Raw genomic sequence first — 13,893 nt, forward strand, 5'->3', positions numbered from 1 at the left:
TGACCACAAACTTTTGCACGATACTAGACGTAAATATTAAGAAACTATGTAAACTTATTTAGTATGCATTGTATATTTAAATATCTAAAGTTTATCAGGTAAAACTGATGTAATATTTAGCTCATAGATTGAGATACATTTCAACTAAGTTTAATACTGTAGTGTTGTAATACCTAGATGTAACTTGTAGAAGAATTGCAGAATTGTAACTTTTGTTCCCATTAATGTCACAACCTTAGCAACTTTTTTGTAGCACAATCCATAAAGTATGGCATCAGCTTGGCCAAGATCATGGGTTTGATGCCCAGAAAATACATGAACTGTATGTCTTGAATGCACTGACAGATGTTTAAGATAAAAGCATCTGTTAAATGTAAAAGTTTAGCAAAAAAAAATCTTATTAATCATAGGTGTTTCAGCATCTGTTTTACCGCAGCTGCCAACAACTGGATTACTTCTGTTAACCCAGCAAATGGGCAGCATTACCCAGTGTTACCATGGAAACACTGTCCAATATTCAAGAGCAGACTGCTGATTCACATCACAAAGCAAGAAAAAAAAATGAAAAACTATCTTTTCACTTGATTGCTTACTAGCTCAACTCAAAAGAGCCACCCACAAGTCTATGATATACTGTTCTCTATAGATATGGCTCAGGTCGTTGCTTCAAAAAAGTCTTCCTATAAAGAAAAGAGTTTTGTTAGTCATTTACAAAAGTAATGACAGACTCCTCTAAGCCACGTTTTAAGGTATCTTTTATACATATGCACTCCGTATTTTGACACACAGCCTACTCACATTCAATTCGTATCTGTTCCATCTCTGACACCTCAGCGATGGACTCCTTCAGGTCCTCTACGAACTTGAGCAGCTCCTCTGCGCTCTGAGCACAGAAATTCAACACCTGCTTCTTATCAGAGCCCGAACATGGAGACACGATAGTGATGGCGTGAGGATAGTCTGAAACAAAAACAGACAAAATAGAAACATTACATTAGCAAAAAACTAAGGTTTAGGTTGTTATTCAATGACAATCCTGACAACTTTCTTCTGAAGGTCACATCTAAAACGCATTCACTTTCAGATTCAATTATCCATCAATGCCGACGTAGGCAGAAAAATAGAATATGTTTTTTATAACCTTAACACGACATAATTTGATGTATTGATGTGAATATATAGCATATGAGTCATATGAGTCATGTTATACTTGTTTGTGTGTATTTTTGTCCTTTTTTGAAGCTTGACAGACATGGTCACTACTGGAAACGATTCTTTAAAAATGTCTTCTTTTGTGTTCCACATACATTTGGACATTTTTAAATTACACTTGAGGGCCAGTGAATAATAGCGGGACCTAGGGCTGCACGATTAATCAAATGCGATTTCCATGCGCATTTTGTAATCTGTAATTAGCAGTAAATCTTCATCACCTGCTTTCAGATGGAGCAGCATTTACTACACAGGGCCGTAGCTCACTAATAGGTTAGACAAAAAAACCCTGACGATATTATTGCATGATTATGAAATCAAAAGAAATCATTGATAATGACAGCTGTTTGCGTAGCTTCTCAGTGAACTATGGCTCTGTGTAGTATATCTGAAAGCATGTGAACACACCACATTTAATAACATGCTTTTACTCCAAACTCACTTCATAAAGTCAGTCGAGTGTTTGAAATAAATCTGTGAGATGATGCGACTTCTTACACAGAGTAAGGCACACAACATATTTCACAGTATTTTAGCCAGTGATAAAGGCATTGCACTATAAATGTGACCCTGGACCACAAAACCAGTAATAAGTGTAAATTTTTCGCTATTGAGATTTATACATCATCTAAAAGGACAATATTTGGCCGAGATGCAACTATTTGAAAATCTGGAATCTGAGGGTGCCAAAAAGTCAAAATATTGAGAAAATTGCCTTTAAAGTTGTCCAAATGAAGTTCTTAGCAATGCATATTACTAATCAAAAATTACGTTTTTGGTATATTTACGGTAGGAAATTTACAAAATATCTTCATGGAACATCTTTACTTTAGGGGTCATCGGATGCCCATTTTTTGTTGATAGTTGATATGATTCTTTAGGGTCTTAATGAAAAGTCTATAATATACTTTGGTTAAAAATTCTCAATGGTTGTGTAAAACAACACCCTTTTTACCTTGCCAAAATCAGCTCCGCAAAAATCATCTCATTCTGGTCGAGGCTGCTTTAAATGCAAATTAGCTCGAGAACGGCTCGATTTGAAAAAGAGGATATTATTTTTACAGATTACTTAAAAATCACTGCATGGGTTTTTATCATTATAGGGTAGATTTGTACATACACTGCCAACACACATTAATGTTCAAATAACATGTAACAGTGAACTTAGCATCTGATGACCCCTTTAATATCCTAAAGATTTTTGGCATAAAAGAAAAAAAAACGATAAATTTGACCCATCCAATGTATTTTTGGCTATTGCTACAAATATGCCCACGCAACATAAGACTGGTTTTGTGGTCCAGGGTCACAAGTATACTTTATTATAATGAACCTTTTATTAATAAGAACTCAGATAAACCATATATTGTCATAGTCATGTGTTTATTAGTCACGTTGAATCAATGAAAATCTTCTGTTTATTCAGTTGCGGCGATTTTCTGCGTGAGAACGCCCTCTGGCCTTCGGATGATACTTTACTGCTGATCACAGAACCGTGCTTCACTGAGAGATAAGCATGACAATCACAGCTTCTGCCTAATCGCGATTGCGATTTCATTTCGACCCACTTTTGAGGAGTATTTTTGAGCGAATTTGGAGGCAACTCAACGTATTCCAGGTGGAAATGTTTGTTTTAAAAAATTAAAACAAAATTATTATCATTATTTCTATATCCTTTTAAATTGGTAAGATTTTAGAAAGACTTTACAGCAATAGCCTAAAACACTGCCTAAATTGTTATTTGGCTATTACCGACTAGTAGCCTACACAGCTTAAGTGATATTAGCAGCCAGCTGCTAGGGTAGGATGATGTTTTGTTAAACATCAAATAAGTTCTGACTGGCTTTGAAACTTCTTACATAGTTCCAGTATATTATATACCTTTGTAACACAGTCATAACACCTTTATAACACCTTTATTACACTTTTTTTTATTTCTTGCAGCAATTACATTTATTACATTTACTTCTTGCAGCAATTACATTTATAAACAAACGCCATCATTTGAGTGACTGGCTACTCAGCAATTATTCAGAGTCTTTTATTATCTTGGTCCTGGCTGGAAACATGTTTGTTTATCTGTTGATTTACTCGGTTGTGTCTCTCCTATCACGTCCAGTCTGTTCAGTCAATCATTACAGATTCGAATGGGGCGAAATACGAGCGCGAGCCATAACACTCTCATCTCGCTTAATTACAGCCCAGCTGCTATGAATGTTTGTGTGCGTGCGTGTGTGTGTGTGAAAGCGAAAGAGTGGGAGGAAAAGAGAAATGCTTGTGGCCACCTTAATTGGAAAATGAGAGGGTGCCTGTCATCTTCGTTTATCATGTGGTATTCTTTTTGTTGGAAGGAAATCTGTGAAGTGGGTGTTTGAAAGGCACGTAATTGTCTAGATCTTGCATGAAGTTTTTCTTCACTCCATAGTGACCAGGTTACCTACACTACCTACACCCTACAAAGGTAAAACACAGGAAATTCTTTCCAAAACTATGGTTGCAAGTTGCATCATTACCAGTAGAGTTCAATGGAACTTACAACCAGTTAGCTGATGATGCTTTTGGGAAACACACCTTAGGATGTGTGTAATATTTTATTATGTTGGTTGCCATACATCAAAACATATCATGGTTATGTGTTGCAAACCTCAACTATGGCAAAAGTGTTTTGTGGTCATAGCAGTATATTGTGCATTGTAACGAAACCTGAAGTAATGTGCTACTTTATTATTTGTGACCTTGGACCCTTGGTAAGGGTAATTTTTTTTTTTTTTTTTTTAATTGAGATTTATACATCATCAGAAAGCTGAATACATAGCTTTCCAATGATGTATGGTTTGTTAGGATGTGACAATATTTGGCTGGGATACAACTATTTGAAAATCTGGAATCTGAGGGTGCAAAAAAAAAAAAAAAAAATCACCTTTAAAGTTGTCTAAATGAAGTTCTTAGCAATGCATATTACTAATCAAAAATTAAGTTTTGATATATTTACAGTAGGAAATTTACAAAACATCTTAATGGAACATGATCTTTACTTACTATCCTAATGATTTTTGGCATAAAAGAAAAATAGATCATTTTAAACCAATACAATGTATTTTTGGCTATTGCTACAAATATACCCGTTCTACTTATGACTGTTTTTTCTGGTCCAGGGTTACATTTGTGGTTTTTGAATCATTTTATTATTATTTGTTTCATTATTTCATGTTTCATTGTGTATATGATTTGATTTTGTTAAATGAAATAGGTTATGGTTGGGGTCTTTAATTATGACAGCAAATTTACTGAATGGAGCAGATATAACATGTATAGTATTAGACGCTAAGCGAAGCATGCTAGGCAAGGAACGCTAAGCGAGGCACGCCAACCAAGGCATGGGTCCATGGTTGATTCACGGATTCTTATGGAACTTATGAGTTTAGCTCCTGGTTCAAGGGAGAACAAGGTAACAATGGTTTATTTATTGATGTATGTGATTTTGTTTGAAATTGATGTTTGTTTTGTTGGTTGTTTGTTGTGTCTCAGTTTTCAAGATTTATTTGTACAATACATATTTATAATTACAGTAGTATTGTGCAAGGAACGGCATACAATTTTCAGCTAGAAATTGCAGTGAATTGTATGATTTGGTAAGTTTTTGCACAGATTTTCAGAGTGAGCCTAGAAAACGGTATGATCTTACATTCGTTTTCAAACAGGTGAAACTGCATGCCCAGCAGTCCCATGGCCTTGCAAAAGGTGTAGGCAGCTGAACTCTTCTTCTTTGGACACAGTTTCAAAATCTGTGAAGAAAAGAAATGGAAATGCTAATTAGTCATTCACTAGAGCAAAAAAAAAAGAGGAAAAATGGTAAATGCTGCAGATTACTAACTAAAATGGTACCTTATACATAATTCGGAACGCTCTACGTAAGCAGCACGCCACACAAATAACATTCCTCAACTCAAACACTTTTGTTAGCATGTTGCCAAGCTAGTTAAAATGACAGTTTCCAATACATTTTAATTTTATACTTTCTTAGATTCAAAATGCAATTATTCATTCTGTTTGGTATGAATTCAAATTCAATTTAAGTCCCGGAATTGAATTCTCAGCTGACATTCTTGATTCAATTTTTAATGGCACACACTATGACCCTGCTATCCGTCTTTCAGTGTTAGGTTGTAAGTGATTGAGAGTACGTGAGAAATAGAAGGCCACACAGATTAGTGTAGTGTTGAGAGTCTACTTACTAGACTCCCTACTGGTTTACTCAAAATATCACAATATTGAACCTATATTTCAGTCTGCCACAAATCTACGGGAAGCGGGAGACCCTCGTAAAGAAGAAAAATAATCACTGTGCCAACTCATATCTCAACACAATTAATGCCAAAAACTCTTTGTACGAAGTTAGAAAAGCGTTATGAGAATCAATATTGCCACAAAAACATAATAATGAGTAATCGCCTGATATTGACTGGATATGTGGATTTTATATATTGCTCCGTTTTCCATTTCATATACAATGCGAAGAGCGTGTTTCATTTCGCAGATGTCATTTGTATTTTTGAAATAGCCTCATTTCACCCAGTTCCACCTATAATTGTAATGGGAAAAGTATGTTTTGTGGTTTTCACTTGCCTTTTTATATGGCCAGATTAACATGAGCTCTTGCAATTATGAGAATAGTTTAATACACTGCTGTGATAGCATTTCAGTCAGTCTAATGCCCTCCATTAATTATAACAGACATTTAATCTTTGATTAATTTCAAGAGCTGTACTTTGTGGCTTTGACCAAATTATGTGAGCAGTTGTGGGAGAGAGGACTTCATTAGATTTGCACACAATGGGGAACAACTCTGTAGAGTGCAAAAAGAGCATGGAAATAAAGATTTAGTTTAGTGCATTATTCTCTGCATATGGAAAATGCTCACTGGGCACAGTGTATGTACGAGTAGTATGGCAGTCTGCAATTCTGAACATAATCATAATCTTCTTTTTCCTTGCCTTGACTAATCAATAAAGAACAGGAAATGCAATAAATAAAGATCTACATAATAAAATGAGACTTGTAGTTACCACAAGTAGGTCGTTGAAGAGGAAGACCTCTCTCTGGTGAGCAGCTTGCTTCTGGGCTTTGTTGATGTCAGTCACTTCAAACAGCCGACTGCAGCACACCAGTCTCCTGTGAGGCACTGACAGAACCTGAGGATGGACACGCGTAAAATTACTTCTCTAAAAGACCCATCTTGAGTGACATTTCATTATTTCAAATTACATTTAAAACAGTTGTTTAACATTTTGTCCAACACAATATTTAACAACTCAAGAATGTATTCGTATTCAAGAATGTGAAGATATTAAATTAACCATGATTCATTCTGTGATTCCAGATGTTATGTTCTGTATTCCACAGCTATACGTTTTTCAGGTTTTTCTTTTTTAGCATTAAAGTTTAATTCTTTAATTACATTAATAATATATTCATATGTTGATTATATATTATTCAAATACTTCATAGTCATCCTGCAGTCTCTCTGGAAGTTTGCTGTGGCCCAGGACACAGAACAGGACACGTTTATTTCATAACTGTTTTATTACCTATTTGAGTTTATGTATATGCTTTACTTTTTAAGATTACCTGATTTTTCCTGTGTTTCCTGTCACAACTATACAAAGATTTGATTTTAAAAACAGTATCATAGCTATTAAACTATATCTTGTTATGATTTTAAATCTGTATTTAATCCAAGAATGATCTCAAAGTAAAAAGAGGTGCTAAAGTCAGATTTTTGGTAGCTGTGCTTTAAAAATGAAATGATTAAAATCTCAATTCAAGTAAGGAAGGATTTTGAAAGTCTAACAGTAACCACCCACATAGCACATGTACATCTGCAAGATGTCTGTTAAAGATCACTTGATCTGGAAAGCATCTGCTGTGTACAAACATCTGACAGACGTCTGTAAGATGTCAGTTTTACATACATTATAAACCACAAACATCTTAAAGACATCTAGATGTCTATTTGACATCTGATAGGAGACGTCCTATAGACGTATTGCAGATGAGCAAACACTCTAAAAATACGTCTTGTAGATGTAAATGCAGGCGTCAAATAGACATCTCTGGGATGTACATGTGCTATTAGGGCAGTGTTGCGTACTACTGTAAGGTTAACGCTAACTACGTCTTGCAGATGTCTTGCAGATGTCTTGCAGATGTCTTGCAGATGTAAATAAATAATAAATAAACAACCGTTGCTTCAAAAAAAAAAAAAAACAATCTTCACACCAAATTTCTGTGATAAACATTTGTCATTTGCCTTGATTCTGTGCTAACTGTATCTACAACTGATAAACACAAAGATACCTCCAGGAGGTCCTGCAACACCTAAACAATTTGTGAATTGTGAATTTGCGAATGTTAACAAAAAGCTTTCTCTAAGTAGTAGATCTAATTGGTTTGGCATTATGCATAGCTAACAACATAATAGACTGCTCTAATTAGTATAAACATAATTAACAAACAAACATTGAGTAAAATAATAAGCATTTTTAATTAGATATCTTAGAAGGAAGCATAATTTAGTTTTTTGGTACCTGAAAATAATGGGGACTGCGCCACACTCTTAAAAATAAAGGTTCCAAAAGGGTGTTTTTGCAGTGATGCCATAGAAGAACCATGTTTGGTTCCCCAAAGAACCTTTCAGTGAACAGTTCCTAAAAGAACCATTTCAGAGAACATTTTAAACATCTAAAGAACCATTTCTGAATTTGAAAGCTTCCATGGATGTTCAAGGTTCTTCGTAGAACCATTGATGCTAATAAAGAACCTTTATTTTTAAGAGTGCAGTGATGTTTTTATAGACAGTTTTATATGGTTTTTGAACAGAGCTTTTGTTCTTCTGTGTAAACGTGGACCACATTAATCATAAATATTATATAAATGTTACTTAGGACCTCCTGCTAGAAACAGTGACATTGTATTTGATGCATTCTTACATCCTAGCAAGCAAAAAAGTTCGGGGACAGTATCAGAATCAGCAGGTTTTCTCAACATTTGCCCTTCTGTAAACTTGGATGTGACCTGCAAAAACCCCAACGACAGCAAAACCAGAAAAGCCCAACCAGGCAGAGGTTGAGAGGAGAGAAGAGAGGTGATGAATGAGATGTGAGGGGGAAAAGAGAGACCAGAGAGTGTCAGCAACATCTTTATCAACTCAAAAAAAGTAAGGGTACAGTTACAGAGAGAACTAGATTTCCACATGCTATTTGGGTCGGCTGAATTCTGCATGAACTGTGGAAGAAATCCAATTTGCTTTGAAAATACAATAAAAAAGCCTACTGAAGTACAAAATTCTGACATCTAAGAAGTTTATCACAAACAATTCAATACAGAAATCACACTTGTGAGAACATATGAGACTGCAAAGTTAATTGAAAGAGTAAGGAGACTTTTACTATTACATTTACCAAAGAAAGGGCAGTAAGTTTCTAGGAAATGCAAAGGTTTTCTATTCAAAGTCATTGAAGTTTATTAAGAAGAATGCAAAATATAATATATAGAATAAATGTATTCTATAATGATTTATTTTCATTTATGCACTCTCAAAAAGCTGAAACATCAAGCTATGCTACCCAAATTGGCAATCCCTTCATGTCTACGAAATAAAAATTTCTATTATAATCAGCTTTTGTTTTGGATAACTTTCAAATCCTGTTTTTCAAAGGTGTTTGCTTTTCAGTCCAAGGTGAATAAATATGACTCCTGGCTATGAGAGAATGAAATATTTTTTGTGAGTCAGGTAGAGTTACACTGGAGGTGAATGTGAAAAGATTTCACTAAATCAAAGTCCTTGATTTCTATGATCGCTAAGTTGCTAAGCACTAAAGAAAGACTGCATTGCAGCAAATAGAGATCATCTTTAGTAGAAGAACCTTGAGGGAGACTGACAAGCAACAGAAAGCCTTTCATTCTACATTGACTTTGCTTATATAGTAAAGAAATCTGTGTGCTAGAATTAAAAACGTATCTGGTAAAATGGTTTCAAATGTGATTCTTTAATAAGCATAAAAAATACATAGCACACATAAAGTAAAAACCTATTGAAAGTTTTAGTACTGCATAAAAGTATTTTATTTTATATATTTAGACTTTGTCGCAATGCACTTTTGCCTTTTCTGTGAAGGGTTTGAGCAATCTGCCTCTGCCTAAGTAGGCAGCTCACTAAGTTTTGGAACTAAGCTTACAAATCTGGGTTGCGTTGGCACCAATGGTCTTTACAATCTACTTAGGCTCACAATGCTTTTTGGAAATGCAGCCCTGAGCAACATAATCAGGCAAACCCAGTAAAGATCTAAACATCTTTAAAACATGTGGTAACATGTCGTACATGTCAATGAATTATATAAATATTCAAAACAAAGAGATTTACATTTACGATTTCTAAATAACAAATTCTGGTTGATCACTCAAAACTACACACACACACACAATGCACTTACTGCACCCATTTGTGGATTAGGGCATTGTCCTCTACCAGATTATGACATTATGAGAACAAAACAATAAAGCCATTAAAATGCTTTTTAATGACAGTGGCAGGTGTTCTCATAAATCTGTGAGATAAAAAAAGACATAAATCTAAGCAGAGGGACAGTATGAGTCAAAAGATCTATAGTGAAACAACTTTTTATCTTCGAGCCTGTACTGGTGAACAGATAAGAAATAGGACAGGAAACTGAAAATAATCATATTTCACAGTAGTTAAGCAACATTTATCTACACTGTAAGTAACTATAGCCAATATAGGGACAATGCAATTTTAAATATGATATCATTTATAATTTAATCAAAAACAATTTAATCTGGCACAATAATAATGAGAGTTTCTGAATGAATGAACGATTAAGGTTAAAGCATTTAACTCTAAATATATTAAAAAACAACAATTAATGTCTTGCCGTTTCATACACTCTAAAAAATACTGGGTTATTTTTTTTAAGCCCAAATGCTGGGTTCAGTCCGTTGGGTCATTTTATTGGGTTATTTTAATATTTTTACCAAGGTGCTGGGTTACTTTTTTAACCCAAATGCTGGGTTCAACTTGTTGGGTCATTTTATTGGGTTATTTTTAATATTTTTTACCCAGGTGCCCCAGGTAGTTTTTCTGTAACTAAGCTGCTACATCATTTTTAACACTGGGTTATTTTTTTCTACCCTACTGCTGGGTTGAGTCTGTCTCTGATGAAACAACCCAGCTGCTGAGTTACAGTCAGTCAGAGCGCAGGCTTTTTGAGTCTTCTACTAGAGAGACCAGTTTTCAGTGTTGCCGATTTGGTGCATTTCTCCAGCAAAATAAAGGTTTGTATACATTATATTTTGTTTATAAAGTTGTTACTGCGTAATTCTAATGCTGTGGGGACTTATATGCACGTGTTCTTTGACTGTCCACTTATTTGTAAATTTTGGGATAAGGTTTTTTTAATTGTTAGAGAAATATGTGATAGGGTTATCCTTAAACATCCCAATATTTGTTTGCTGAATGACAATTCTGATCTCAATTTGAATGCTTATCAGTGTAGAGTATGAACCCACCTTCCTGGCTGACAAAATATGGCTCATAGAACCAAAAAATATTGCGCTGTTAAAACGCTCAACAGCAAGGATCAACAGAGCTAAGCAAGAACAATTAAGGCATGGTCAGAATTTATTGAGAAGCTTTCAGATATAATAACTCGATAGACTAAAGTTCGTTAAAGATAAATGGTTGGTATTACAGGTGTGTATAGATGTAGTATATCACCCCATAGTTTTTCTTTCTCTATTTGTATTTTTATTTATTTATTTATTTATTTTAATTTTTTAGTTTTTTTTTTTTTTTTTTTTTTTTAAGGCAAACCCTGGTCTGTATATAATTTTGTAAGCCATGTATGCTGGCTGTTCTTTACTAAAAATAAACAATCACAAAAAAAAAGTTGTTATTGCGTTGTACATTGTATTATTTTACACAACACAACATAAGGACGAGATGTCAATAAGCTGCGTCAGCAGCGGTTGTTTCGCAGGATGGAAATGCCTTTTGCCTTGCATAAAACAAAAATTATTTTATTCGTTATTGTACTTAGTTTAGTTTGGCATTAAGATATGTTCTCTAATGTCAGTACTGTTTGTTTATGGGCAGTTTTTGGAGTTACCCCAGTGAACAGCAGCCCTTCACCAGCTTTTTCGGTAAAAAATAATTACAGAGAACGGATGAATACACTAAAATTTAAATGCTACTTTTAAATGTTACTTTTAAATTTGTATGTCTTAAATGCTTGTTAAAAGAGTTTAAATGTTGTAAACTATGCTGCATTCACCCAAATAAGTTAAATCTGTCTTGTATTTTGTCCATGTGTCCTTGCTTAATAATAGACGTTCATCTTTTGATTATCGCTGTTGCCTCTAGTAATTCTGTGTGTTTTTTTAGAAGTTCCGGTCCATTTTAAGCCAGCATTATAATAATTTTTAAACAATAGTTGACTTAAATAAAATAACCCAGCATGCTTGGTAAAAACATTTAACCCAACCAGCTAAGTCAAAAATAACCCAGCATGTGTTCTGTCCAATATTTACCCAGCGTTGGTTTGCCAAATAACCCAAGTTGGGTTGTTTTTAACCCCGCATTTTTACAGTGTAGTGTTGCTACCTTTGGTTATTTTTCTTGTGACAGTTACAAATGTCACAACAAAGCAATATTACAGACTAAGAATCAAATTGCAAAGAGCAAATGAGAGTTATGGGTTTTAATGAAATTGCAAAATTGAGCAGGCTGCATTTACAAGATTTACCAATACATAAAAAATCATGAATATACACTCAATGCTATGCTAGTGAATTATGCTGAGCTTTACTGATGATGTAAAGTGCTTAAGGCACATTTATCAAACGTTCGCCATAAAGTGTTTAAGGGCTTCAAGACCAGCCTTTTGAGCTACAGCAAGGAGTTAGAAAAAAAATAATAAATAAAACAAAAAATTTTAATTTGAAGATTTACTTGAGGGACAAAACTGCAAGACATGAAAAACTGTTTTCAGATAGTATATCTTGAATTAAATAGATTTTTCCTACCAAACAGGAAAATGGTGTGCATAAATTTGCTTTTCAAACATATAGTCTAACACATTTTAGAAAAAAAAAAGTACAACATCTACACTTAGGTCAAGAATATATCTTTTGAAATTAGGGCTGTCAAATGATTAATCACGATTAATCGCATACAAAAAAAGTTTCTTTGCTTAATATATGTGTGTGTGTACTAATTATTAATCGCGATTAATTGTTTGACAGCCCTATTTGAAATATGGAAAAATGCTCTAAAATCTTAATATGCACTTTTGGATCTCAAGTAAAGTGAGCTTTTTACTGGCAAAAAAGGACAAAAACAGTGATTAATTTTGCAGTGTGGGTGGGAAATGTAACAGTGAGGGGTAAACCTGAGGTAAGATAATGAATGAAAAAACTGTGAGGTTATTCGGTGCCGCTGTTCTTCTGATGCAGTAATGAGGAATGGCAGCAATGCTACAGGCGTGAGCCGCAATGAATCACCAACTGCCCAGTGAATTATTATATTACGCCACTCAATGCATGCAGCGTTTAGAGAGATGGTAGAGGTGAAATAGCAGAACACCTATGTCATAAAGATACAGTATATTCATATCTTAATATGGTCCCAACTCTGACTGTTTAGATAATTGTAACAATTTAAGAATCATGTGGAATATATTTGGTTGCAGTATGATATGGATATTAGCTGTAAAGAAAACCCCAAACTGTTTACTCACCGTTTTCATTCCCACAATGCTTTGCTCCACCTTGGTGACATAAGTGACATGGTCTTCATTCGATCTTAATTCCCTCATCTGAATACGCTCATATATTCCCACTACCATGTCCCGTGGAATATCTGCACCATCGTCTACCCCTGAATAAAAACACACATCAGAAATGTCGAATATATATGCATAAAACATATCATATAAAATATTAAAATTATCACAAAGTCCTATTGTATTACTTTCATATCCTCCATTGGCCAACAGCATTGAATACACATTGTTACACAATTTTATTAATTAATTAATTTATTTTTTTTTAATAAACATTGATTTATTTAATATAAATAGTAACTGGACAATAAAACTTTGTAAAAAGCGATATTTTCCATTGGATTAATTTTTTTAGGACAAAGTGGTTTATCTAACCACTAGGCTAGATCTGCATTATGAACATAATATGCAGCAAAGCAGATTAAGTCTAATGAAAATTAGGGAGATTCGAGGAGCCATGAAAATATCAGGGGATGTTATGCAAAACTAGATCAGGAGATTGATGAAGATGTATATGGAACCTACATTTTTTCCCTTACCCTGTGAGAGAGGGATAAATGGTATGGGGGATTGTGGGATTGACAGCAGAGTGGAGCCAGTGAGTGTCAAAAATCTGAGAAAAACTTGGTTTTATGCAAATAAGAGACAAAATATGCAGAGCTGCAGCCAATTACTGTAAGGTACAGGCAGCAAATGCAGTTTAGATGATATCAAAATATTGTAATATTGGTAACACTAAAAAGAAATAAAGAAATTTAATTTTTTTGAGGAAAACTTTTCAGGATTTTTCTCCATATAATGGACTGTTATGGTGCCCCGAGTT

At 34.3% G+C, this 13,893-nt stretch overlaps 1 protein-coding gene across 4 annotated transcripts in view; it reads right to left on the reverse strand.

Annotated features, from left to right (window-relative positions):
* Window positions 1-13,893, reverse strand: part of iqsec3a (IQ motif and Sec7 domain ArfGEF 3a) — a 150,449-nt gene that overhangs the window by 19,195 nt on the left and 117,361 nt on the right. For all 4 annotated transcript variants that reach the window (XR_007827549.1, XM_051107361.1, XM_051107363.1 and 1 more), the window contains 4 exons: window positions 13,026-13,165; window positions 6,279-6,404; window positions 4,898-4,997; window positions 799-960 (listed from right to left, as the gene is read on the reverse strand). Coding sequence is in view for 3 of the 4 variants with exons in the window: in XM_051107361.1 (XP_050963318.1) it covers window positions 799-960; window positions 4,898-4,997; window positions 6,279-6,404; window positions 13,026-13,165 (528 nt within the window). In the remaining variant the exon portion in view is untranslated. The remainder of the gene's footprint in view (window positions 1-798; window positions 961-4,897; window positions 4,998-6,278; window positions 6,405-13,025; window positions 13,166-13,893) is intronic.

Source organism: Labeo rohita, chromosome 4, assembly GCF_022985175.1.
Source record: "Labeo rohita strain BAU-BD-2019 chromosome 4, IGBB_LRoh.1.0, whole genome shotgun sequence".
NCBI classification, from domain to species: domain Eukaryota; kingdom Metazoa; phylum Chordata; class Actinopteri; order Cypriniformes; family Cyprinidae; genus Labeo; species Labeo rohita.